General features: G+C 50.8%; 2 protein-coding genes across 6 annotated transcripts in view; both read left to right on the forward strand.

Moving 5' to 3' along the window:
- Nucleotides 1-15,016, forward strand: part of DGCR2 (DiGeorge syndrome critical region gene 2) — a 42,775-nt gene extending 27,759 nt beyond the window's left edge. For 2 of the 5 annotated variants that reach the window (XM_080355131.1, XM_080355132.1), the window contains 6 exons: nt 282-358; nt 2,682-2,858; nt 4,104-4,307; nt 8,234-8,386; nt 9,052-9,288; nt 10,067-15,016. In XM_080355131.1, coding sequence (XP_080211257.1) covers nt 282-358; nt 2,682-2,858; nt 4,104-4,307; nt 8,234-8,386; nt 9,052-9,288; nt 10,067-10,308 — 1,090 coding nt within the window. In that variant the 3' untranslated portion in view covers nt 10,309-15,016. The remainder of the gene's footprint in view (nt 1-281; nt 359-2,681; nt 2,859-4,103; nt 4,308-8,233; nt 8,387-9,051; nt 9,289-10,066) is intronic. The other 3 variants (XR_013922957.1, XR_013922958.1, XR_013922959.1) reach the window with 3 other exon arrangements.
- A 5,132-nt stretch (nt 15,017-20,148) lies between these two features.
- On the forward strand, nt 20,149-26,100 carry LOC308046883 (carbonic anhydrase 15-like; the record flags this gene model as incomplete). Its single annotated transcript, XM_080354982.1, has 8 exons — nt 20,149-20,215; nt 21,897-21,932; nt 23,115-23,285; nt 23,524-23,684; nt 24,401-24,493; nt 24,798-24,864; nt 25,046-25,212; nt 25,882-26,100. The coding sequence occupies 8 exons, from the start codon at nt 20,149-20,151 to the stop codon at nt 26,098-26,100; spliced, it is 981 nt and encodes a 326-aa protein (XP_080211108.1).
- Between the last annotated feature and the right edge of the window lie 1,588 nt (nt 26,101-27,688).

Genomic DNA, 27,688 nt, shown 5'->3' on the forward strand with positions numbered 1-27,688 from the left:
CTGCCATAACAACACAATAAGGTGCTTATTATGAGTAGAAATAAAAGACACAATGAGGTATCATTTGTAAACAGGAAACTCTCAAGTGTTTCCTCTGTTCCTAAACTGAAGTGTCTCTGTACGTTGCCAACGTATGGGCAGAAATGTTAGGGGAAAAAAATCATCAGAATGTTTTGAAAGTTAGTTTTTAGCTATAAAGACATTGGAAGGTTCTGTGTAATTTAATTTGTTAGTATGTTTTTGGCTTGTATGTTTAGAATGTAACTGAATTTTTTTGGTAGGTTCTGGGTTGGATATCAGTACGTGATCACCAATCGGAATCACTCTCTAGAAGGGCACTGGGAAGTAGCTTATAAAGGTAGGCTGCTCCAATTATTGCATAGTTAAATGGCCCATGGAAACTGTCTTAAAACTTGAATATTATTTGCAAGAACAACATAACTTCTTTCAGTGATAGTGTTGAAATAGTGTAGGGGAGCTGCTTTGCTTTACAATACCGAAGCAGAAGAGTTTAATACTCGATACACATGCCTTATTATCAAGTGTAAGAATTTCACAGTATTTCACGTTGATGTTTTGTGGAAAGAACATGTTTTTCAATTTATTTGGGCTTTCTTCTTGATTAAGCCGAGGAAAGGGAAATGACTCCAGTTTCTCATTCTTTTTGGTGAATGCCTAGGTGAACCGCTGATTCCTGATTCTAGTATTTGCACAGACTAGTGTAGGATATTTGGGGGTTTTAGCTTTTTAATAATTGGTAGGTTTTTATATAGTTACAAAAGAAGTCTTTAATTTTGCAGAACTACCTAGATTTTTTCATTCTAAAGTACTTCAGTTAGTTTACTTAAACCAAGGTAAAATATACTTAATCACAGAAATAAATCACAGTTTACATGAAAAACTGACCATTAATCTGATCAGCATCCCTGGCTGAACTATTTCAATTGCAAAACAAGCAGCTCCCTCTGCTGAAAATGCAAAGTTATGGTCTCTACCTTTTATTTTAAGTAATTCAACTGAGGGATTAGTTAATCTTGAAGTTGTTATATGGACTCTTATATGTAGAATTGAATGTCTTAATGCTGTACTGGTTTAGGTAATGGAAAATTTAAAACAAAGGGCTTTTTTAAAGCATCAATCCTGTAAATTCCAGCGTAGCATTTAAAACTGAAATGTTTTCTTATATACCATTTTCAGTAATGGAAAATCTGGAAGGAAAATTTTCCATTAGGTGAAAATATATAATTATGAACAGAGTTTTGTTAAATAGTTGGGTCTTGGAAAATACTTCTTTGACACATGAGCAGGTAGTAGAACCCAGCAGAGCTTTCTACTGACGGTACTTGCTTACTGTGCTACCATGCACAAAAATATTATTTTCTTTTGTCATTTAAGTGAGCACAGTTGACTGAATATTCATAGCAAACTGCTTCTTTTTGTGGAGGCAGGAACATTTTAATTAGTTCTTAAAGTACATAAAGATGTTTTTGGACAGCAGGGGAAAGGGAGGGAGGAAAGTCCAACTTTTTCTGCTAATAGGGATTTCTGGGCTGAACAAAAGTGTTTATATCGATAGGTTTCCCCTGTGAAGCCCAAGGAAAAACAAACCAACCCCAAACACCAACAACATACAAAACCCAAAAAACATTCATTCTCCTTAAAAGGACCTTTATTTGCTCTTTGGAAGGTTGACTGTGCTGCCATCTGCTGACAGACGGTTTACAGCCAGGGTGGTGTTAATGATAGAAAAAACATGATGCCTCTCTTTATCCTAAGTCTTATATGATTTGATGCATGATATAAATTTAAGCCTTCTCAATACCATGTATTCTTTTGTTTGCAAGCTTTCTATATAATAAAGGGATACCTATATGGAATAAAGTACATAGTAGTACAGGGTAGCATTCAGTAGCTTCTGAAATCTTTACTTAAGCTTCATTGACTTGTAGTGAGGCAGACTCTGAATTCCTAGAATCTGTTTGAAAAGTGATTTAGGGTCTTACAGCTTGGAAATTTTAATTCGTTATTGGAGATGTGGAATGTAAGCCCTCAAAAAAATGATACCAGAACTTAGCTGCATTTTAAAAAATTAAGGAAACAAAAATCATACCTAACAGTATGTGAGAAGACTAATATGCTAACTGCAAGAGATGTTAAAAATCAATGTTTAGGCACACAGATTTGGAAAGCAGGCTTCATATAAAATGGGCTTCTGCGCAGGATAGGCGCATGCACATAGGTGTGTGCACATCTTTGTGTGTACATACATCTTTGGAAGCACTGGTAGGTGCTCGGGGTACCAAGTACAAGATCGCTGTGGGTTCTTGCTCCACTAGTAGCGAGCGTGACCAAGCTCAGCGCTGTTTGAAGGGAGGCGTGATTGCTCTCAGGTAAACCTCTTGGGACTGTGGAAAGCAGCACTTGTAGAGATATCAGATCATCATCACTCCTCCTGGTACAGAATGGCAAAATTACCCAGTACTCTGCAAACAGCAGCCTCTTCTCTCTGTGAGTCACCTCTTGCATTTGCCTTCCCCTGGAGGGATGTTGCTAATGGAAGCTAAAGCTGGAGGACAGTAGCCATGTAGCAGAGTTGGTGTGCATGGAATGAGTGACGTTACAGGGCTTTGCTAAAGCTTTGCATACTCACAGGCTGCTTATACCAATGCATCTTTTTCTAGGCTCTTCAGAAGTATTTTTACCCCCTGACCCTATCTTTGGTACGGCTATGTCTGAAAATGAAAACGTCCTTTGTGCCCAGCTTCAGTGTTTCCTTTTTCCTACCCTTCGGCACCATGGTTTACACAGCTGGTACGCTGAGAACTGCTATGAGAAATCTTCATTCCTCTGCAAAAGGAGTAAGTTTGGTTTAGTTTAGTGTAAGCTATATTGCGTGTCTAAATGTGCTTATAACAAATACAGGGAAATTGGTTAGTTATCCTTTCTACGTTTTGCCCAATTAATTAAAAAAAATCGGGTGGGAAGGGAAGTTAAATTTCTGCCTGGTTTAAATAAATAAGAGCATCATAATGTGTAGTTGTCAGCCACAGTGAAGATTTTCACTAAAAAACTATTATTAAGCAGCTATATCAGCCCCAAAATAAAGTATGCTTGAAAAAAAAGGTTAAAAAAAAAAACCCAGGCCCTATTAGTAACCATCACTCTTAAATTATTAATTTCACGTGAAAATGAGGAAAAACTTATTTTTGCTTTATTTTGAATATTGCAACTTCTGTTGAATTATTTCCAGCCGGTTATTGGAACTGGGAGGGGAAAAAAAAGGCAAGCGGAGCTACTGACTTAAAGTAGGCAAAAAAAGAGCTTTTATTCTGTATCTTGCATGTCTTTACTCCCAAAGGCTTTATAACAACAGAGGGAAAATACTTCTTGGCAGTATTTTCAGGTGATATTTAAAATAACGGATATAGATGATGCTGCTTTACAAGAAGTTGTTGAACTTTTACTGCAGTTCTTGAAGTTTTTCTAGTTTGCTTTTTCTTTAAAGCAGGAGAAAGACTTACAGAATGGCCAGGGAGGAGCAATCAGCCCTTCTTTGCTTGCTTTTGCACCTGAAATATCCACAATTAGGAAGATAGGAGATTGCCTTGTCTGCCCTGAGATGTATTAAAGTCTTGGAGTATGGCGTTGAAGGACATGTGTTTAGTCAAAATGATGATCAAAAGATGACCTTTTCGGTCGTCTCCTCAGCGTCCTTCTGGTTTGGTCCAGAGAAGATCCAGCTTTTCCTAAGTGCCAGGAGAGACAGAGGGAGCTGCAGCAGGCGTGACAGTGATGCTCAAACTTCTCAGACCACTTGCTTCTCTGTGTCTCAGAGAGAATGCCTGAAAGTGTGTCAGTTCCATTAAATACTTAGAGCTCACTGTGTCAATGTGGAGCAGTAAATTATCCCTGCACACCTCCAGAATATCCATTATCTTCCCCACTCCTTGGAGATCCCTTTTCAAAGTTGCCTTAATGCAAAGTCGTGACTTCTAACTCACGGTCTGCTTATGTTTACAAGTCGCTTCATGTAACAGAATAAACTGGACTCCTGTCTGGCATGCTCACAGACACCTGGATATTGATGTGTGCTTCTGTTCCAGGCCAGACTTGCGTTGATATCAAAGACAACATTGTCGATGAAGGCTACTACTTCACTCCAAAAGGGAATGATCCCTGTTTGAGCTGCACGTGTCACAACGGTGAACCTGAGATGTGCGTGGCTGCTTTGTGTGAACGGCCCCAGGGGTGTCAGCAGTATCGCAAAGACCCTAAGGAGTGCTGCAAATTCACGTGTTTAGACCCAGGTAAGAGCTGACTGTTACAGTTTTGTCAAGGAAAATGAGTTCAGTGCTCAATTTGGTTATCTTTGGGTATAACTTTGTTTGAAATGATGCATCCTTTCAATTCATTGGCATTGCTGGATACAGCCCCCCTGTGGGGAAAAATCTCAAATCATGGGAAATGAAACACTTCAGACTGTGGCTAGATATAATTAGTCATGCTTGATGCTACTGATATAGGAGAAACAGCAGCTTATTTTCTCTGTGGAGGTTGGCACTACTGTTGATTTTTAGTAGAGCATCTTGCATTGTTCCTTTGTCATATTTAGTTGTCATGAGAAGAAAGGACTTTTCTCTTGAGCACTAATTAAGCATCTTTTTGTGGACATGAGAATTTATGTGTGAAGAAATTTGCATGCAGGGATCACATGGGAAACAAAGTTTATTAATTGTACAGAGTTTTAGTAACAATCCAGACATGTAGCCTTATTGGATTTGGCATCTCAGTGCAGTCTCTTGTTTTGGATCAGTAAAGTCTTTGATTGACTCTGAACTGTATGTCAATCACCATTTGGGGGTGTAGATTTGGGGAGAGGGGTTATTTTCCTGTAAAGAGACTTGTGAAAAGAAATATATATCCTACTACATCCTCTACTGTGAGGATGGTTGGATCCTGGAGCAGATTGCTCATGGTGTCTCCATCTGTGGGGATGTTCAACACCCGATTGGACACTGTCCTGGGCAACCAGCTCCGGCTGATGCTGCTTGAGCAGGAGTTGGACTAGATGATCTCGGGACGTCCCTTTGAACCTCAACCATCCTGTGATGCTGTTATTACCAGGTATTTTAAAATAACTAATCTTACCTGAGTACACTAAGAAACTGTTGTTCTGAACTCCCATGGAAAACACAGATCAACTCTTCCCATGGGAGGCTTCTATTTTAGTCTGTTACAAAAGAGCGGTGCTTATTGGCTTCCAAATTTGCAGTCTTTTGTATTTGTCTTAACTACAGAAGTTAATCATTAAAAGCCACTGGCTCCTTCTTCCTGTCATTCACATTTGTTCTGAGGGTTAAGCTTAACAGATGTTCATAGCCAGTCTTGCAGGTTGGTCAGTGAAAAAAATGGGCAAAAAGCTAGGACTTTGCCTTCACTTTTTTTATCTTCAGAAGCAGTGTCAGCAAAGCATCATCCAGAAGATGGGATAAGATGGCCTGGGATAACCTCATGCCGTGTTTTTTAATCCTTACTTATTGCTGTGGGTCTTAACTATTTCATGAATACTGATTTGAAGAGTGTATTTTATCACATCCTTTCTGATCTTTAAGCTCTTCTTTCTGTCCTGATGCTAAATAAGACTGTTTCATTACACTCTTGCCTGAAGTGTTCTGGTTTTTTTTTTAGTAACTTAGTATTTGAGAGAAGAATCATCAAGCAGTTGTCAAACCTCCTTCGTAATGAACTTACTTCAGCTGGTGATAAACAGCGAAATTTTTAAATTAAGCATTTCAGTTTTCCTTCTGGGTGTTTATAAATGACTATTCCAGATGACAAAATTAATGAATTACTTCCTTTAATCAGCATGTATTTATCTTTGTCCAGTTCTTACATATATCTTCCCTAAGCTCTGTTGCAAAGGAAAGAAAACAGTTTACTAATCAACAGTAACTAAATTAATCACCCAAGGAGAGACTGCGGGGAAATAAATCCTGCTGTTGGGTTGGCAGGTAATCAGCTCTCGCAGTGTGAGTGGGTGAGCGATGATTACAAGTGGATAACGAATATTACTCAAGGACTTGGTAGTGGGGGAATTTTTCAGTGGTAGGAGTAAGCTGAGCAATCACAGCTATACTCCCTTGAAAGATGCTTCTCCTCATTTAGTTGAAGATAAATAGCAGAGGAAAACCTTTCATGTTCTAACGCTGAAACCGAGGTAGTCTGTCTATTGCCACTCCATGGATGTGGTAGAAAATAATTTTTCTGTGTGGTTCTTGTTTAGACAGACCTGCAACTCTTATTTGTGGAAAGGTAATAAAAGAAATAAAACACTTTGAAAGAGCTGATGGTGCAGAAGCTTTTCTGGTGACTAAAGCGGTGCAGTTAACAGGGTATTGCTACTGTACTGGGTGTAAAACAACCTTTCTGAAATAATCTATTTGTATTTACGTGGCTTGGAAGTCTCTGTGATGACTTATCTTGTTCTGTACAAGCTGGGTCTTTGTCTTTTTTTGTAATCTAGGACTTTACTGGACAGTGGTTTATCCAGGCAAACGTATTGACTGCTGGGAGCTCTCAGAGGCTGGGAGCAGGGGATAGAGACTCAGGACATCCCAGAAGGTCCAAGAATTGCAGTTGTACCTGGCCTAGAGAGAATATGTGGAAGTCATGCTTTCTGCCTGCAAGGCTTTGTCACACTTGCCTGTGTGGATGTTTCACTTCAGGCACTGTATTTAAGGCAGTTATTAGCACTAATTTTTGATGATCGTGGAGTCGGCATTGCCATAAAACGGAGGAGCAGCCGCGGCAGGTGTGTGGTGTGTTGGTTGGAAGGTGTGTGACTGCAGCGGGTTCAACTCTGACAGTCAGAGCTGCTGGAAGGTCCGACAGCACCGAGGCTTCGGTACCGCACAGCTGCGTTGGAGAGGTGGTGATATGCGAGCTCTGTGCATAGTGCACTATTAAATGAACCTCCTGTTGCCAATAATGTGTTATATAATAAATACCAGCCTGTTAGCCATTTACATTAACGATGTATAAATTAGGTGTATTTTTCTGTTACTAGCATTTGTAGCAAGTCAGTACTTACAGTTTTTTTGAGGCTTTTAACCTGCTTTTGTAAGGAATCTTTGATCTAGCGTTAGCTGCTGTTAGTGAAAGGAAAAGCGCTGAGAGCTCCCACAGCCGTGTGGGCGCAGCAGAGACGGGTGCTGGGACCCAGCTGGTTGCTCTGCGAGGTGCGGTGCCCTGCAGTGGCTGGGGACAGGGCTCCGGACCTGCAAGCGCTCGTGTCCTGTAGCCATAGGGGACAAGGCTGTGCAGCCACTTCATCTGTTTCTTGTCCGCGCCTGACCTGGGTGCGTGTCTCGTTCAGAGCTCTTCAATGGGAGATTAGTGCAAAGAACACAGCATGGGCATTTTTAGGTCATTTTTTGTTTGTGTAAAGCATGTGTATGTACATGTGCTACTTAAGCATAACCAAGTGTGATTAGCTGAATTCTGAAAAATGAATACCCCTCATATCTGACATTGGTAGAACAGTAATAATTCGCTCGCAACAGTCTTCCAAGTCTGGATCTGGTTAGCAATGGTATCGAGCTCTCAAAGTCCTGAGCTCCTGCGTATGTTTCATGTTCTGCCACTTGCTTTCTATGTGATTCTAGGAAAAATATTTGATTCCTGTTTATCTCAATCTCTTAAGTTTCTGAAATATGATTATCATGTTGATTCACCTTTTTAAAGTATTTTTAGTTCCTGTCACTTAGTGGTGCTCACCAGTGATATATGGAGTTCAGCTGACCACATCTTGGTGATCATGACAACGTTTAGAGATTTTGTTGTTGGAAATCTAAAAGTTAAGATGTCCAGAAGTCACACAGAAGAAGGGTTGCCATCCTCTTTAGTTTAACATCATCAGCCATGCCAGGGAGACAGGTGGCTCTGCAAAATGCCATTAACCTTTCCTTTTGCCCATTTTCAGGGACCTGAAGCCTTCAGCATTTTGTTCTTTTGCTGATTAAGGTATTTTTAGAAACATTTAGATTTTCTTGCAATAAACAGATAAATCATCTGATGAATCATAATTTTCTTGCATTTTTGAAATACAGGGAAGTATTAAACCAGGCTATTGAATCTCCACTCTGCATTTATCTCTCCGTTACTGACAAAAGAACATCAAGAAAAACAGGTCTTGAGCAACAGTAACAGGCTTCTTTTATATTTTTTGTCACAGATGGCAACAGTTTGTTTGATTCAATGGCTGGCGGAATGCGTCTGATCGTTAGCTGCATTTCCTCCTTCCTCATCCTCTCTCTGCTGCTTTTCATGGTCCACCGGCTACGCCAGAGGCGAAGAGAGCGCATAGAGTCTTTGATTGGAGCAAATTGTAAGTAGCCTGTATCTGTAAAGAGTCCTTATCTAAGTAGTGTATTTTGCCTCAGAATAAAGAGAGCAGAAAAATACAAAACTGTGCAAAACATCATCAGAAGTCTGGTTATAGACTCTAGTCAGTACTGTACCCAAATGTAGCTCTGCACTGGCTGCCTGAACTGGTCATGATTTGTACAAGCTTTGCTTCTCTGAACCACTCCACATTCAAAAAAGAAACTGTTATATCAATCAATGCTTATCTTGTGCCTCGTGCTTATTACTGACAGATTGATGTAAATAAAGATGAGAAATTTAATGGTCTCACTTAACTGTGCCTCTGTGTGTGTGTTTTGGTTCCTCAAACTTTTTCAGCTAATAATGGAAAAACACGTTTTGTTTGTATGTGGTCCAAATCTGAAATACCTTCTATGTGTGAATGATCTCCTTCGTTTGAAGAGGTTAGATTCCAATTTAGATGTGATGCAGGACAAGCAGGCTGGGAGCAGGTGGGCCTGGGTATCGTGGTGTCACTGCAGTTACTTGTGTGGGTTATGTTGACTTTTTTAGCTCTTCAGGAGACATGAGTCCTTTGGGTGTGAAAAGTGGAAAAAGGTGCTGAGACCTGCCTTGAATTGAAGAAAGCATGGGATCAAGTCACTTCTTTTTCTTCTCTTGAAACAGTACACCATTTTAACTTGGGCCGCAGGATGCCTGGTTTTGATTATGGTCCCGATGGTTTTGGAACCGGCCTTACTCCCCTGCATCTTTCAGATGACGGGGAAGGTGGGGCGTTTCACTTCCATGATCCGCCTCCACCCTATACTGCTTACAAGTATCCAGATATTCAACATCCAGATGACCCACCTCCTCCTTATGAAGCTTCTGTCAATCCAGACAGTATCCTTTGTTCCACTCCAGGTATGCAGGCAATAACTTATCTATTTTTTTTCCTCTTTTTTCATTTTGGCTAGATTTTTTTTTTAACTATAATTGCATGTTTTAGTGATTGTGATGGGAAAATATTTTGTGATAAATTTCATATTTCTGTGATGGAAAAGTCTTTTGTTGAAATGTATCAGTAAGCTTGCCTCTTTCCAAAGGTTCTTTGGATCACCTAAATTACAAGTTGAATCCATGCTGCAAGCAGTTTAAGTCTTAGCCCATACCTATATTTCCAAGCCTTACCTTGGATGGGTTACCTGGTTACCTAATTTCCACTACACTGATACCTTTTTTGGTGTTTGGAGATAAGTCTGTAGAGATTGGTATTAAAAGTAGAACAAATATCAAGTACAGGAGATTTTGAATAAGATATATCCACTGTCTTCTCTCCTCCCCACTTCCCCACCCACACTCTCCAAAAATTGACCAAAAATATCACTTTCTAATGATTCACCCAGTGCTCTTCAGTTTTGCAGCTGTGCTATTCACATACTGTAGAAATCATTCCAGTCTGGGGTTTTATAGCAGCATATCTCACAAGATAAGTGGGCCTGATTAGTGCAAGTATCTTATTTATACATTGAAGTTTTATTTTCACTATATAATTTTCCTCTTTTGCAGTGTCATCTCTTTGTGCATTAATGCAAAACCAAGAAAAACTCTGAGCTTCCAGAAATACAGATAGTAAATCTATTTGGGAATGTGAAATGATATACTTCACGTTCTAATTCTGCTCTTTTTTTGTCCTGTGCAGATGGAGTTCTTTCTCAGACTGTGCAAAGCAGTCCTCCGTCACTAGGAAACTGTGATGTATCCCCGCAGCTCACCGAGGGATCGCTGCCTCCCTCGGTTGGTCCTTCTCCAGTGGAGCTGGAAGACTCTGCTGACAGCAGCACCTTTCTTGTCCCTCCCGACACACCGCGAAATGACAACGCACCGGCAGAAACTCTCATGGGCAGCCGTCACAGCCACTGTTCTCTCAATACCATTGTATAAAGGAGTAAAAAGCTGACTGCCAGTCAGAAATAGTTTTAGCAACTGTTTGCACAGACAAACACTAATCCGTGGTTTGAACTTCAGAAGGAATCTCCACTTTGTTTTTTGAACACTGCTTTTATGTTCTAGGTTAGGATTGTGCCTCTCGTTTTTTGGCTGTCGTTATTCATTCACTAATTGGTTTGTCTTGTAAATATGGATTGTATAACTGCTCTTTTTTTCCATTGGCAGTGGAAAAGAGTGCAGAGAATCCCTTTGACTTCTAAGGAGGTGAAAAGTATGGGTAGTGTTGTTTATTTTTTTTTTCTTAACCTGAGAGAAAACAAAATCGACACCAGAAAAAAGCTGCTTGGATTTGGCTGGATACCACTGGATACAGGGAACAGACGACGGAAAAGGAGGGCGGGAGCAGTCGCCATTCAATCAATTGCTTTCTCTTGCTTCAGTGCTACACTTGGACAGAGCAGAGAAGACAGAACTGCAGGGGAAGGGGCTGGGGGCCTGTTTTACAGAGCGGGAACACTGAGGAGCTAAAACACCTGCACCAAGTAAGAGCTACACAGTGTAAAACATTTGCATGTTTTGATCTGCCCTGCTGTTTCAGAACGCCATAGGGGACTGGAGGATGGATGATCTACGCAATAGGTTACAAGTGGGTACTAAGAAAACTGGGATTTGCAATTGCAGTTATTTGTTGGTAGCTGCAAAATCTTTTATTGTTGTGTAAACTTCTGGCCCATAAAGAAAACCAGGTCTGTGTAATGCTTGTGTCCCTTCAGTAGAATCCTCGTATGTGTTAGGTAGTACTTTAGGGAAGAGACGGGAGCAATTAACGTGGGTGCCATCTGACTTCACCATATGAAGCCCTTGTTTCTTATAATTGTATAAGGAAGATTGAGGTGTTTTTCTTTGTATCTTAACTCTTTTATGGTGAACAGTTGCACAGGACTGGCCTGCATAGAAGACCATTGTTCTTGCTTTTCTTATTGCATGCTATATTTAGCATGTAAGTGTGTTCCCTCCCCTCTATTTTGCTTCTTTACAGTTCTACAAATACCATTTAAAACAGTGATCAACATGCACTATACATGATGTTTAATTCTAATTGGACTCTTGTTCCTTATCTGAGTCCCATAAATTGCCAGCCCTATTCTAGGGATTTCCCCTGTGCTCCACAAACCATTTATTCAGGTCCCATGAGGGGTTATAATGAGGTTAGTGTACTTAAATCAATAAAGCAGTTTGCTTCAGTCTGATATGTCATCCTAAATTTCCCCCTCAGATTGAACTCTTTACGTTAATTTACAGATGGCAAGCAGATTCATTTGCTCCCACACTAAAACCAAAGTCAAGCATTGTTGATTTTGATAACGAATGCAAAATAATCTTTACAGGTGATTTTTAAATTTAAGTTCAGATTTCAGCATACAAATAATTTACCCTTTTCCCCCATCCTCCTTTTGCCTCTGCTTCTCCCTGACTTACTGCAGCAGTCAGCAAATAAGGTGAATTATAAGGAATTTGTAAAGAATGCTCTTGGTGAGTGTTCTCCTGTTACCTTATGAAGGGTACAAGCCTAGAGGGACAGGAAGAAAACACTGTATGGGGGTGTGTATGTGATCTATTTTTCTAGGAATGATAAGAAATCATACTTGTATGACAAATCCTAACCCACGGTTGTGGTTTCCCAGTGCAGCTGACTCTTTCCCCATTGAAAATGCTGCTACTTTCTATTCTGTGTCTTGCCTATAGGCTTATACTGTACGTGGGGATTGGTCTTGACAATTCAACTCCTTTTGTACAGAAAACTGAATTTCGTTATTGAGATCCTATCTGGTGTTTTGACATCCAGATACTTGCTAACAATCTCGAATCCATCGGAGAGTGTGAATCACGGTTCTGGGCCGCGCTGCTGGCACACGAGTGGGAGGAATTGCTGCTAGGAAGCCTCTCCGCCTGGAGCCGAACCGCTGCGCGTCCTGCTCCCGCTCCGGCCGCAGCGGCACCGGCACGGAGGAGCCATTCTCCACCCCGGCTCCTCCTCTGAGCTCGAGTCCTGGTCTCGTGAAGTGGATGTATAGCAGTAGTCAGAACCACACGTACAAGCGATTGAGCATTTCTGAAGTATGAAAATAAAGCGGGTTTTGTGCATTTTTGAGCACACTCATACGTTTTATACATTGTATGTACTGATTTTTCTTTAGTTTTATAGGTACGAATGTGTGTGTGCGTGTGTGTGTTTCTGGATGGCAAGATATATATATATATATATATATATATACATACAGTAGATGGTAACCCTTGTGCTGCGTCCAGCTAGGTGCAGCTAAGCACTGGGATATAAACTAGGCTCTCATAGTTAATACTTCTCTCAAGCTGGCTACACCGTGATGTAGGACAGACTGTGATACTGTACACTCAGTAGGACGTAAAGTCTATGCTACTACAATCTGTTCCTGAAAAATATTTTGGTAGCAGTGCAAAATAGAAAACTTCAAATTTCTTTTGAAGGCAGATGGAATATTTGTTCTTTGTAGTATCCTAGCGCAATAACAAAAGGCCTTTTGGCTCGGTTTAGTCTCTGAAGCTGTGTTTTGTGGCTGAGGTGACCAGGTACCTTACCTCACACTTCTAACACTGCGGGGAGCTGTTTGGTATTTTGGTTTTTATTTTACTTTTGGTTCTGTGGTGAATTTTATTGGAAAATAAGCTCTGTTACAACTGGCCCCTGGTTGTAGCTATTCCAAATGGAGGCTTCTTTGTAGAAGCCTCTGTGTGATATTTTCTCCATTGCTTCTGAGCCTTGCCCGCTTGTATACTGGTGTGGAGGCCGCTATTTTTCTGTCTTTCCCCCTATCCTCCTTCATCTTGACTGTAAACAAGGGAAATTTTGCCTTGAACAGAGCAGCTCACTAGATACAGCTCATTTACGCCTCTCGGTGAGCTTCTAATTTGGCAATAAAATTGACATTTTTTCCCTTTGTCCTGTAGCTTTTTCACACTGAGTACTTTCTCTTCAGTAAGAGCCTTTGTAGCAGAAAACATCACAACTACTCAGACTTCTGGACCAACTGGGAAAGAGTTTTCTTGACAGCAGTTGACTCCTCAGCAAACCTTCCTTGCCCTTGGCAAGGTCCCTGGTAAGCAGTTTGTCCTCGGCGCGGTGACAGAGGTTGATGCTTGCCCGAGGAAGACCTTTCTGGCTGTCGTAACATCACAGCGCTCGGTTCTGCGCAGGACTCGCGCCTCCCATTGTGGCCTCGGACAAAACCGCTCCTCAGATTCCCCATCCTCGTGCCCTGGTGCCATTTTGAGGTCCCTGCTGTCCCTCCACAAACAGCCCTAGTTGATCACAGCAAGGTTTTATTGACTAGGTGAGTTGTAGAGTGTTGTCACGTTGGAAGGACGGTGGGTTTCCCTCAGAACTGTCATTCGGATGTACAAATTGCTTGTCTGCGTAATGGTCAGTCTTGTCTAGTTTTGAACCTCAGACTATACCTGTTCACGGCAGGACACTGATCTAGGAGATTTAAATAGGTGGAACGTGTTTCCTGCAGGTTTGACCCTGCGGTCGGCAGGTGCTCCACCAGCACAGGGTCACGGCTGGTGGCCTGTTCATGTGTCTCTTGAGTTTCACTTGGGAAGAAAATGTTTTTGTGACCAGTAATTACTGTTCTTTTCCCATCTAACGTTAAATGAATTTGAAGCAGTTTTTAAAGATGTTTTTATCTTTCAGATGTGGATTTTTCAATGGCAAATCACTGAAGTTTTAACGTTCCCTCACACAATCCATAACACATCTGGTTGTTGGGTGGCTTTTTTTCAGTTGCTGACTTTTTGTTCTCCCTAGCTAAGGAACACGCAATACACAGGAACGTCTTTTAAATTCCCCGTGCAAGTTGGGAGCTTGACCCTAAAATCAGAGCAGATTAGTGCAGAGGAGGCGAATTGAAGTTCATACATTTTCCTCCTGATGTCCCCTAGTTCCAAATGAAACACGTGTCTCTTTGGAATAGACACTTTGTGCAGGGAAGATCTGCTTCCCCTAACAGCCTGCACTGCCTGCCTGCTACGGTACGACATAGCTTTAACTTCCCAGTATTGTGCACCTTGGAGTGGAGCGGGCGGCGGGTGCCTGGGAGCTGCGGGACAGAACGAGACGCTGCGTTTTACCTTCTCCTGGAAAACAGTCTTAGCCGATGCTGCATTTACAGGCTTCTCCTGTGTAGTTGGTTTGTGACTGGACTTAACTGTGGCAGTATATAAAAGATTTTGATATTCTGTGAAATACCATGTAGAATTTAAATTTGATACTATAATAATTCAGTCCCTGTGACACTTTTTTTGTTTTAACTTTTCTTTGGGTTGGCACTAATATTTTTTTGGGTTTTGTTTTTTTTTTTTTTTTTTATCAAGATGCTGTGAGAAACATTTCATCCAAATGCCAAATAAATTGTGTTCTGTAAGAGAAATGGCTTGTTGCAGTGTCTCCTGATTTCTGCACCCCTGTGGTTCCTCAGCGTTGCGAAGGCAAGTCTTGTTAAATCCCACTTCTGAGCTGGGATCTTGCAAAAAGGGAGGCTGCTGAAGTCCTTTGGTGTACAGATCCCAGTGGAATTTACCTGTATGAGTGTAATTTTAAGAAAGTCTTGATTTTACACCCAAGAAGGTGAAGTGCAGCCTGTTCCCGATGCCCTCCCCAAACCTGGGGAAGGTGCTGAGTCCCCGGGCAGGAGGGTTGTGCTGGATGGGAAACAGATCTGGACCCCCCACTCCTGGTGTGGGGTGATGGGGCTTAGGGGAACGAAGCAACTTGGTCACCGGTCCAACCGGGAGATGAGGTGACATGAGGGGGACGGGTTTGCACTGAGCAGTGTTACCTCCACGGGCACTGGGCAGCTGGTGGAAGAGCCTGACAAGAGCTCTGGCTGGCCTGACCTCTTCAGCTCTGCCAAAACTGGAGCTCCAAGGAAGGGTTTGGGCACTGCAGCCCTTCCTCGGCTGTGTTTTACACCTCTGGCACAGCACAGGGGCTGGAGGGAGGGCGCTGGGGTGGGCTGCTGGGAGAAGCCTTGGCGCAGAGCTGTGTTTTGGGGTGTGCAGGGGGTTTCTGTCCAGCAGAGGGTGGATCTGCCTTGGGGTTGTACAGCAGATGGCGTTTCTGCGCAAACCAACCTGAGCTGCTTTATGTTTCAAGCCACTGCAATTCTCTCTGGAGCTCTGGGGACACGAAACAAGCTGGGGTGTGTGGGGTGGATGTGGCTCCCCGTCCCTGGTCCCCTGAGCCTGCAGTGAGCTGGGAGGTGATGCCGCCTTTCCTGAAAGAGTCTGTAACGCCAAACTATTTAACAAAGCTGGCTGATAGTGGGGAATATTGCCCCAAAAGGCCTCGCTGGGTCAGTCTCTTCAAGCAGTTGTGCTGGTTTGGTAGCGCAGGCTCACAGCTGGAGCTGGCAGGGGGACACGGGATGGAGTGGTGCCACATCTGAGTCAAACAGCCGTGTCTCACCTGTCCCAACAAGGTGTGTTCAGCATCATCACGGAGTGCTGCCGTGGAAGTGACTTGTCCTGTAGGATGTACCCACAGCAGCACGACTGGACGCTCCAAGGGGCGGTGTGGGCTGCAGATGTGTCTGTTTGGGCAGCGCTGTGCTGCTGGCACCGGCCCCGGCCTGGCTGGGAGGCCGGGCAGTGTGTGCGGTGCCACAGGGCCCCTGTGTCCTTGCCCTGTCCTGGTGAATGCTCCATGGGTGGCCTGCAGTACAAGAGCTGCAATCAGGTGTGCCAGAGACATGCAGTCGAACGCACTTTACCTGGAGGTAGCAGTTCAATAATTAAAAATTGGCCTCCTGATCGCAGCCTGCCACAAGAGGGGCTGGTTTGGGGTGCATGGAAAGAGCGGCAGCTCCTTTTTGCACAGTCTGGACCTGGCCCCAGTGACCTGAGCTCAGGTCTCAGCCACATTCACTAGTTTTTATGAGCTGTGGGCTCGCGGTGTTTGCTCTGAGCGCTGTGGAGCAAGTCCCTGCAGAACGGGCTGTCCCTGTGCCCGGCTCGTGGCCGCAGGATGCGTTCATTGCTGAAAGCCATCCAGTGTGCAGTGTCATCGTCACCGCGGGTGCCATGGGGGGCTCCACTGTCCCTTTCCTGTGCTCGCAGATGGCACCTGCCGCCGCAGCTGCCTCCGTCGCTGCCGGGTCTGACCCAGCGCAGCCCCAGCTCCCAGAGCTGCAGCTCCGCACCAGGCTGGGACATGCTGGTTCGGTGGCAGCGATGGAACGCAGCCCTTCGTCACTGCTGGTCTCGGGGGACAAGTGTCTCTCTACAGCAGCTGCCTGATGTCACGAGCATTGTGGGGCTCAGTGTGTCAGGGACCCTGTGTGACCCTGCAAGACCCTGTGCAGACACAGCTTGTCTGTCCCTCCTGACCCCTCCCCATCTGGAGATGAGGGTGATGCTGTGGCTGCAGTGCCCAGAGCGTGGCCACCGCTCCCGGGGCTCACAGCTGTGCCCCCTGCACCCCGTGCTGGGGTTGCTGTCCCCACTGACACTCGGAGGCTGTGGCAGGGGCACGGCTGGGCAGCCACCTGCTCTGAGTGCTTACAGTGCATTTTCCTGGGAGGGTAATTAGTAGCTGTGCTCAGCGTGGCATGTCCGGGGCACTCAGCCCCTGGGAGAGCCCTGGGACTTGGGGCCACAGGTTGGAGGGGCCATGGCTGGCAGTGGCCCCAGGGTTGCCGGGCTGGCTGGCCTTGCCGAGCGGGGGGTGACATCGCTGACCCCGGTGACGGCAGGAGCACGGGATGAATGAAGGGGCTGTGCAACAGCGTGTGGCCAGCGCACATCTGCCGGGCACAGTGCCCCTTTGTGCCGCTGCCGCTGTGCTCCCTGCCCCACTGCCGGCTTTATCCCTGCGCTAGAGGCAGCTTGTTATGGAGGTGAGAGAACGGAAAATCAGAAGTGGCCAGAGTGTTTATTCCCCTTGAACTTCACCTCCCTGCTGCACTTGCTTCTCTGGATGTCTGTGATTCTTTGTGTCCCTGGGCAGGGTGAACCACGCTCTGGTGGCTCAAGTCCTTGTCTTGCCACTGTCCCTGTCAGCTCAGCTCGCTGGGCTGGGCTCCCAAGCGTCAGAGCAGGATTTACCTCCCAGAGCCGTTCCTGGCACTCCACTGTGTGCTGGTGCAGCACTTGCTGACGCTGCACATGGCGGGGGTTCCCAGCAGGGTGGCACTGTGCCCACGACCGATCGATGGCTGCAGCTTAAGTAACTATTTTTATTTTTCAGCGGTATTTTTTCTCCTATCATGGCTCCTGCCCTTGGTGCTGTGAATACATGTGTCTATGGGGACATCGGTTGCCTGCTGGCTCTGTGGCAGCAGGGCGATGGACGTGGTTTCTCGCAGAGATGCAGGATCCTCTGCGAGCTCCCCACCACCAGCACGGCAGCGAGAGACCGGCGAGTACAGAGCAGCTCTTTCAAGGTTTGGTCTGGTTCCTATAGAAACTGGAGGTTGCTCCTGCCTGGTGTACCCCAAGGAGCAGCTGGGGACAGGCAGAGCGGGTACGGTGCTGCACCTCTGCTGCTGCTGCCTTCCCACGTACCTTGGTGCTGCCTCCTCTTCCTTGTGCTGCTCCTGCCCCTCGGCAGGGCTGTGCTGAGCCCCACTGGGGCTCTGTGTCCCCATCCAACCGTGCAGGACTCTCCAGGCCTTGTAGGACTTCAGGCTGGATGTGCCACTCCTTGTCCTGGCAGGTCTCTTTGTGGGACAAGGGAGCTGTGCCCTGCTGTGTGCTGGATCACCTGCTGCGGCACGGTGCTGCTGGTGCTCCCAGCCATGTGTCCTCTGCGGTGATGTCTCTGCTCCTGTCCTCCTTGCCAAAAATCACCACCGGAGAAGGCTGAAAACACAAAAGGGTGTCCTGGAGGGGGTACGTCTGTCCTGATGAATGCCCTGGGGGCAACAGCCCAGGGATGGTGGGTCCCATTGGCTTCCAAGCCCCAAGGGTCTGGGCTTTCCCCCCCGCTGTCTGGCACTGGAGGCTGTCCTGCTGCAGGCAGGTGGCAGAGGCGCTTGTGACACTTGGTGGGCTCGTGCCTTCAAGGGACATCTTGGCCTGTGCTTCCCAGCAGATCAGTGGCGGGCTGCAGACCTGCTGAGACCCTCCGCCTCGGCTGCCTGCCCCTGCGGCTCGCTCCGGAAGGATGATCGCAGCCCTCTGCAAACTACCTCATCCCCGGAACAGGGGCCAAGCGTCAAGCATGGCGCAGATCCAGAGCAGCCTGGGGGAGCCCTGCGCTGCCACTCCCCCGTGCCGGCGCCTGAACACGTCTCAGCACTGCCCAGGCACCTGCCTGGGGTTGGCTCTGCTCAGGGGGGACAAAAGTGCCCCAAAGAGCCCCCACTGAGGACGAGTCCCAGTGGGTGTGTTGTCCCCTTGCAGCACATGGCAGCCAAGAGCCTCCGCTGAGCCAGAGCCGTCCCTGGCCAAGCCGGCAGCAGGAGGCTCCTTCCCGCTGCCCTCACGCTGCTGCCGGGTTTGCTCATCCTGGCAGCGTCTCGGCAGCGCTGCCGGCCAGGGCCGAGTGCTGGTGAGAGGAGCTGCGGGCCGGGCCCCGTGGCCTCCTTTCCCCTGCTGCCTGAGGAGGACAGCGATATTTTAGGAGAATGTGTCAACACCACGCTCCTATGTTTTCACCCCCTTCCTACCTGCCTTCTGTGGGTGCGTAGATACTGGCTCCTGTGGGACCTGCCCGCACGGGTGCAATGGGGACGGCGTGCGCTGTCTCTGTGTTAAGGAGGTGAGTGGCCGTGTCCCCCATGCCGGGCTCCTGTGATGTCCAGGTGGGTGCTGCAGCTCGTGCTCCGGTGCTGCCCCCCTGCCCGGTGCTGTGTGACTGTGGGAGCCTGAGATGTTACAGCATGATGCGGCCTCTTACCGGCTGGAGGGGAAAGGGCTGGATCCTGACCCACCAGTGGTGGCCCTGGGGGCTGAGTGTCCCCCATAGCGCAGCTGCAGGGACCACCTGTGCCCTGAGCCTGGAGGCTGCAGGTACCACGGCTGAGGGACTATGAGTGCCCACTGGTCTTTGCCCAGAGAGGGGCTGTGTGTCTCCTGTTTGCATGGATGAGCTGGATTCAGCCCGTGGGTTCCCACAGCACTGTCCACCCCAGGTTGGGTCCCTGACGGGAGCCACCACTCTCCTGGCTTGGGGGATGCAGGGCCCACTGCTGGCTGGGGGGTTGCCAAAGCTGGAGTGGGTGTCCAAAGGCTGTCCCATGGTGTGTACCTGCAAAGAGTGGGGAAGGGATGGGGCAGAGCTGGCGCCCCCAGCCCCTTCTGCCCACTGCCAGCCCCCCTGAAACCCATCTTACGGCCCCATGAAACTGTGCAGGGGGTGCAATGGGGTGCAGCAGGGATGCTTCCAAACCCCTGCTTGGGGGATGGAGAGGAGGATGGTATCTGGAGGCCACCCCCCACCCCTCAGGAGCGGGCTGCAGCCCCAGGCTTGGCCAGCCCCCCGCTCCCCTGCCCTGTCCTGCCGCCTGCCCTTGGGCTGGCACATCCCGGGCAGGGGCCTGGCACGGCGCAGAGGGGCTGGCTGGGGGCCGGGCCGCTCCCCCGCTCCTTCCTAGCAGCCGAGGAGTTAAAAACTCAGCCCTTGTGATGAATATTTAACAGCAGTGCACAGGCTGGAGCGGAGGATTTCTCCGGGCTGCCTGGGCGCTGGCAGCTGCCGCCCGCCCCAGCCCCGCCGCCCGCCCGGGCGCACTGCGGAGGAGGACGGGGCGTCGCGGCGGGGCCGCCTGCCCGTCCCTGCCCGTCCCTGTCGCCGGCATGGGGACGCAGGGGCTGGGGATAACTTTCCTGACTTTGCCTCTCGTCGTGCGAGCAGCCGCGGGAGGTGAGATGCGCTGCCCCCCCACCCTCCTCCCGGGCATCTGGGGTGGCCGGAGGGGCCAGGAGGTCCCCACGGTGGGAGAGGAGGGGCGGTCGCGGGGTGGGGGGCTGGGGCGCACCTGTGCCAGCCCTGCTTATTCCCGTCCTTTTCCCATGTGCCGAGGGGGTGATGCAGAGTTGGGGTCCTGGGGGCAGCTGTGCCAGTGGGGCTGGAGGCAGGAACTGGGGGTCCTGCTCTGGCCCGGGAACCTTCTCCTGCCCTCCCACCATCCTTCTCCCCACTGGAGGATGTCCTCATCATGCCACCAGGCTCTGGGAGGTCTCAGCCCACCTGGGACTCTGTCCTGGCAGGAGGTGTCTGTGCTGGGGTCCCCTTGGGCTGGGTCGACATTCAGGTATTTGGGTCTTGGGTTTCAGTCCATCTGCCCCACAGATGCACCGTCAGGAAACACAGATGAGGATGAAACCTCTGAGCAAACTGGTGCTGCCATCCCGGAGATGAGGCGCTGGGGTGCTCACCTGCATTTGGGCCAGCGGTGGCAGCGAGTGCTGCCCTGGCTCCCACCAGAGGATGCTCGTGGTTGGGTGAGGGCTGGTGGGTGCAGATCCAAAGGTCTCCTGGGAGCTCAGCTTCTGCCTGGACAGGGAGGAAAGTCGAAGGTCCCTGCTCTGGAGAGCCTCTGAGTCCTGCATCAACTTGCTCCCGGCTCTCTTCTGAGGCTGGTGTCTCCTGTACTGCTGTAGCGAGGATTTGGATGTGGTGCTGCAGACTGGGGCCATGAGCAGCGCAGGTGGAGAAAGGCAGGGCTGCCTGCAATCTGCTGGTCTGAGCGGCTGTGACCAGCACAAGAATGTGGCTCAGCTCACCTGCAGCCCTCCAGCCGTGAGCATGGACCACTCGTGTAGGGTGGCCCTGGGCAGCACCCTGGGGGTCCGAACACCAGCTCTGTGCCTCCTGCCAGGAGCAGGAGAGCTGAGGAGGGAAGGGGTGTGCTCCCCAGCTCCCGTTGCAGAGCTGGTGGCCCTGGGCAGATGTGCAGGCAGCAGGAGCTGGGCTCCATCTTCCTGAGCATCCCCTGGGCATCCCCTGGGCATCCCTGCACCTTATGCACCGGCACCTGAATCAAGTGCATGGTCCCTGTAGCCACCCTGAGCACAGGCAGCCGCCCTGGTGGGAGATTGGCAGCTCTGGCTGAGGTGTCCCTAATGATGGGGAGAGCCGTTGTCCCCGCAGTGTGGGCTCAGGCCTGCCCACCGCCACCCCCTGCCTGCTGCTGCCAGCCCACCCGTGGGCAGCCGTGGGAAGCACTGGGAGAGGGCTGCAGCAGCCCCCCCTCAGCTCCCCGCTCACCCAGGGCGGGCAAGACGTCTGGTGTGGGGCGAGGGTTTGCCTCAGCTCCCCAGGATGGGAAGGGGGGGACAGCCCCACAGCAGCGAGGTTTGGCTGCCTTGCAGCAGCAATGCTGAGGGAGGTTTCCCTGTGGAGCAGACGGGGGAGGCAGAGCGGGTGCGAACACGTGAAAACACCAGTGCCGAGAATAACTAGGATGAAAATGAATGCTGGCGGGACCCCTGGCTGCAATGAGGGGTGTCCTGGCCATTGCGGGGTGGGGCATGGCTGTGTGTGGGTTTGGGTAGAGGGTGCCTGTCTCCATCACCTGCCCTGAGCTCTCCTCTCCCCATAGGGCAGTGGTGCTATGACTCGCAGGACCCCAAATGTGGTGAGTGTTGCCCTGTGCGGGATGGGGGGTGCTGGGGCTGTGCTGGGTGTGGACCCCTATGTTTCCCCTGCCTGGCTGCCCTGGGCAGCAGCGGGGAGTGTGGCTTGGAGAAGGGTGAATTCACCCATATCACACTAAGGGGGTGTGATTAGAGGAGCTTGACTCCCAGACATGCTGATGCAGAGACGGGAGACCCAGCCCCAGCCCAACTGCAAGCCTGGTCTGGCTGCTCCCAGGGCAGCAACAGCCTTCCCTGTTTCATCTGAAGAAAATTAAGGCCCAACTTAGAAGATGCCATTAGCAACCCCAGAGAGGAGCAGGCATTAGGGTGCCCATGGGGTCCCAGCATGAGGAGGGTGGGCTCCATTTGGGCAGGCAGTAAGCCCTGCCTGTGCTGGGGAAGTGAAGGATGGCCAGGAGCACTTTGTTTCAAAGCATGCAAATAGCTTGTAAAAGGTTAATTAAGGATCAAGGAGCATTTAATCAGCTGTTACGGCCCAACAGTTTTATAGCTCTTGGGTGCATGTACCTTATGCCCAGCTGCTGTAGCACATCAGCCATGGCCGGCAAGTGTGAATCACTGGGCTCCGCTTATCCCCGCCGGACCAGGCTCAGCATCACGGGCAATTTAACCTCATCAGGCTAGTGGTGAGGGCAGATTTTGGCAGGACAGGTTTCAGCAGGACCAGCAGGAAGCAGCTTGGGCAGCATGGAGCCAGCTGTGTGCCCACAGCAGGGCCACAGGGAACGGTCCCTAATGAAGGCACTGGCTAATTTGTGTGGCCAGCACCATGCCAGGGAGCTGGCAGGGCAGTGGCACAGCCAGGCTGCGGCTCCTGGGGCTTCCAGGCAAAAAGCTGCCTGCAGTAATGAAAGGAGAAGAGAAGGAGACAGGACTGAGCTTGGGGGCAGGAGGCGGGGGTGAGTGGCTGCCCAGCAGTAATGTGTTCCAGAGCAGAGCCAGCGGTGCCCACAGATGGATGCCCGGAGCTCCCTGGGACTGGGTGTCCCCTGGGTGGATGGGGCTGGAGATGCTGGGGGGCCCATTCCCTGGACAGGACCCTCCAGCCCAGACACTGGCAGTGCCAACACTGCTGCCTCAGGGCCACCCTCAGCCTCGTGTCCCCTGGGGGTGGCAGTGGCTCGGTGGCTGCCTGTGGTGCCTCTGCTCCTCCTCTGCAGGTCCCAGCCACTGGAAGGAGCTGAAAGCCACATGCGGCGGTGACAAGCAGTCCCCCGTGAACATTGACAGGCGCCAGCTGCAGCGGGACGGTGGCCTTGGGGACATTCTCTTCGAGGGCTACGACCAGGCCCCCCCGGGCAAGTGGAGGCTGGCAAACGATGGGCATACGGGTGCGTGCTGTGGCCGGGCACCCTCCCCTGCCCTGGCTCCCTGGGCACCGTCCTGGCTGGGGTTCCTCTCCTGAGTGCTCCTGCCCTCAGCTGCACAGTCCTGGGGTGGCTCCTGCCCTGTGGATTTGTTAGTGCTGGGCTTAAGCCTGGAGAGGACAGATCCAGGTATGCCAGCACTGTCCCCCATCCGAACCCTTATCCTAACCCCCATCCTTGCTCTGTCCCGCTGCCTTTGCAGTGATGCTGAGCCTGGAGAGCGAGTCGGTCCCTGAGCACATCACCATCAGCAGTGGGGGCCTCCCCGGCAGGTACCGGGCACTGCAGCTCCACTTCCACTGGGGCAGCCCAGCTGGGAACGGCTCTGAGCACACCCTGGATGGGCACCAGCTCCCCATGGAGGTAGGCGAGAAAAAGCACCCTTGCACTCTCCAGGTGGCCCAAGTCCTTGGTGTGAGGGGAAGGTGTGATGCTGGTGTGTCCCAAGGCTGGCACACAGCAGATTGACCAGGCTCAGTGACCCTGCACCAGCAGGTTCAGCTGTGCGTCCCGTGACGACAGCCTTGTGCTGATGGTGGGACATGCACAGCTGCTGCACAGGGCACCTGGGCGGTTAAAATGCAGTTGACACGAGACTCAAGGTTTTTCTTTACCATGTGTGGATCAAGCTGCCTCATCGGGGGCACTCAGCAGGGTCTGGGGGCTCTGCTCCTCCCCAGGACTGCACACTGAGTCAGCGTGTGCAAGCAAGAGTGCGCAGGAGCGTGCTGTGCCAAACCCGTTGGGACCCTTCTCAGTGAAAAAAGCTCTGTGCCTCTAAAATATTAATTATCTACCAGAGGAGAGCAAAATTTATGTATTGTGGCTCATGGATGCCCTGGGACCACTGGCCCATTTCCCCCACCTCCTTCAAAGGATGCTGACTTTATGGGGTTCTTTGATCCTCCCAGCAGCCGCCCGTGGAAGCACCCATGGGACTGGGAGGGCTTTGCTGGGTGGTGGGCGGCTTTGTGTCTGTCTGCTCCAGGCTGGGCAGGGAGATCCATGGGCAAGTGCCCCACTGCTGGGGGTCGGCCAGGGGCAGTTGCCCACATTTGGCCCCTCCATGCTTTCCCCAGCTGCACATTGTCCACATCAATGTCAAGTACCGGACGCTGGCAGAGGCCAAGGGGCATCCCAACGGGCTGGCTGTCCTCGGCTTCTTCTTCCAGGTGGGTCTGTGGGTGCTCATGCTGCCAGTGGAGGGGACGCCCTGGGAGCAGGTGGGGCGGTCAGTGTATGGCTGTCCTCAGGGAGCGAGGAGAGGCAGCGAGGGCGGGTCAAGGCCAGGAGGTGCCAGGGAAGATCAGTGGTGAAATGTGCCATGACCCTGCCGCCGGCTTCGTGCAAGAGGCTCATCCATCCCCTCCGCTGCTCTGCGGTGACACAGGTCGGGGCAGCTCTGCCCGCAGACACTCAGCTGTGCAGGTGACCTGGCTCTGCCCTGCCCCAGCCTTTTACTGTCCCCCTCCACAGGCCTCTGAAACCCCAAACACCAACTACAATACCATCGTGGCGGGGCTGAGGAACATCTCCCATGCTGGTGAGTCACCTCCTCGTTGGGCCAGGGATGGAAAGGGGAGAAACCCTTTGGTGGGTTTGGGTGGGGGAGACCTGCTGATCTGTGGGGCCATCTCGCTGAAGGGAAACGGGTGGGGTGTCCCTGCTGTCCCAGCCATGTCCCTGACACGGGACAGGCTGGGTGCCCATGTCTCTATCCACAGGTGACTCTGTGGATTTGGCCTCCACCTTCCGCCTGAGCACCCTGCTGCCGCCTGCCCGCCATCTCTCCAGGTACTACCGCTACCAGGGCTCCCTCACCACCCCCGACTGCAGCGAGGTCGTTGTCTGGACCCTCTTCGAGGAGCTGGTGGAGATCGGTCAGGAGCAGGTACCAGCACGCACAGCCCCACGCTCCGGCAACCAAAAGGCTGGACACCCTGAGGGGGCCCTCTCCTTGTCCTTCCTGACCCCTAAGCAAGAGCACAGGGAAAGTAATCTCTAATAATGTTCCTGGCAACTTGGCAGTTAATTAATTTTATGAGGGTTAAGTAATGGAGCCATGGCCACCTGCCAGAGGGGAGAAATCCTGTCTGTAGTGCTCTCCTGCCCAACCTTGATGTTCAGAAAGGCAAATGGGAGCAAACTCTTGGAACAAAGAGGCGGTGTAGGTGGATGCATATATGGATGGATGGATGCATTGATGGAGTGAGTTCTCCTCTGCTACCCAAGCATCTTAGCAGATGTATTTCCTTGAGGGTGTCATGGGCCAGCTGCTCTTTAAGTGCTCAGCACAGGCACTGAACCACCATTAGCTCCTTTAAAACTCACGACTCGATCCATGTAAGACCCTGGCTCGTGTACTACCCTCCAGGTCTGGCACTTACCCTTGGGGTCTGGGCTTGGGAGGGCAGTCAGGGGTAGCAGGAGGACCCCGTTGAAACAGGGCTGTGCCATGGGTCCTATGCCATTGGCTTTGGGGCAGAACAAAAGGAGGATCACGAGTGGGTGGGGGCCTGGGGTACACGGTGAAGCCACCTCTGCCTCTCCCTCTGCGCAGCTGCGGGCGTTCGTCAGCACCCTCCACTTCCCACCCGCTGGCTCCACGCTCCTAAAAATGACCAACAACTTCCGCCCGCCGCAGCCCCTCCATGGCCGGAAGGTCTTTGCCTCCAGGGCGGCCACGGCCAGCGGTGGGTCCCCGTGTGGCGGCCACCACCGGCTCCTCTCCCCCCTGCTCCTGCTGGCCCTGCTCGCCCCCTTGTCACCAGCCCTGTAGGGTCTGTCCTGGCCTTTCACCAGTCTCCACACGAGCATTGCTCTGCTGCTATGGTGATGGGAAGGAAACACACCTGGTTCTTCGGCACATGGGAAAAAAAAATTAACAAAAAAAGCACGTCAAGACCTCAGCTGGGTGAAGATTTTGCAAATTTGGATCTCTGCAGAGGTGAATCTCTGCAAGCCTGGAGCCTCCCTGCACTGGCCCTGTAACCCTGTGGTGGGAGCCACCAGGAGGGGATGCTGAGGGGGCTGGAATAAAGCCGAGGTCATTGCTGATGGCTAAGGGTCAGTGCCTCTTTGGTTCCGTGTCCCTTCGGTGTTTCTGGGGCAGGGTGCTTGCCACCGGGGTGTGGCATTAGTGGGCAGGGAGCTGGGGGACAGTGTCTGGGTGGCACTGGGGGATACTGGCCTCGTGCATGGCTGCACAGGCTGGTGTGAGACTCCTCTGTCCTCCCTGTGCAATGAATCCCTGGAGCCAAACCCTGGCCCTGCATGTGGTTCAGGGTCCTTGCAGTCCCTGTACCTGCAGACACTGTCCTGCTGCTTTCCCCGCGGTTGGGGTGGCTGACAGGGATGGGGCAGCACAGAGGGAACCGATGGTCCTTTCCACAGAGCTAATTTTACACTGGCAGAAATAGCTGCACCTGCCAGCACCGCTTCAGTGCCGCCTGGCAAGGCAGGGGCAAAGCCAGGGCCCAGGCGAATGGAGTGGTTCATAATTAATGTGCTGAAGCTGCAGGCATGTTCCCGTCTCTTCCTGAGTTATGGTCATAAGAGCACAGGTTGTTATCTGGGAGCAGAGAGGGGCGGGTTGAGGTTTTCATCATTTCTGAGGGGAAACTGCTGCCAGCATATGGTTCTGGCCCAAGAGGTGGCTGCAGCACCCGTGGGTGCAGGGGGCCTGAGCATCCTCTGGGCATGAGGCTTGGGCTCCCTCTGAAGCCCAGAGTGGGGAAGCAGCCTCTCCAGAGCGTGGAGTGGCCCAGCTGAAGACCCCCCAGTCCCCATGCTGGGGTGCTCGCAGGCCCTTGAGAGTGCTGGGCCTCCATAAAGCCACCCCAGAACTCAGGTCTGGGGTCTCGGAGCAGCCACCCTGGTTGGCGAGGAGAGCCTGGGCTGCTGGGTGTCTTTGGGTGTGCAGCACCCACAGGATGCTGAATGTGGGGTGCCATGTGCTGCCGCAGTGTCCAGTGTGGTGGTGGCAGCGGCCACCAGCTCGGTAACTCCCGCCGGGCTCCGGTTTGTGCCGGCTGGAAGCAGCAGCCTCGCGCGGGGTCGTGTGCTGCCCTGTCATTAAGGACCTCGTTAGCGCAGGTGACAGCTCCGGCCGCCTGTACCCGCCGTGCTGGCGGCTCAGGCCGGTGAGAGCCGGCAGGTGTGGGGCCACACTCGCCCCGTGTGCCCACGGGCAGCCCCGGCTGCCAGCGCCTCGGGGGCTCCGGCTGGCCCCGTGTCCCCACCGTGCCGCAGCGCTGCCATGGCCGCCAGGGGGCGCCCGCCCACCGGCTGCGGGCACCCAGGCGGCGCTGTCACCGAGCGGCGCTGTCACCCGTGTCCCCGAGTCCCGTCCCGCCTGTGCGCCCCTC

The sequence above is a fragment of the Nesoenas mayeri genome, assembly GCF_963082525.1.
Source record: "Nesoenas mayeri genome assembly, chromosome: 17".
Lineage (NCBI taxonomy): Eukaryota > Metazoa > Chordata > Aves > Columbiformes > Columbidae > Nesoenas > Nesoenas mayeri.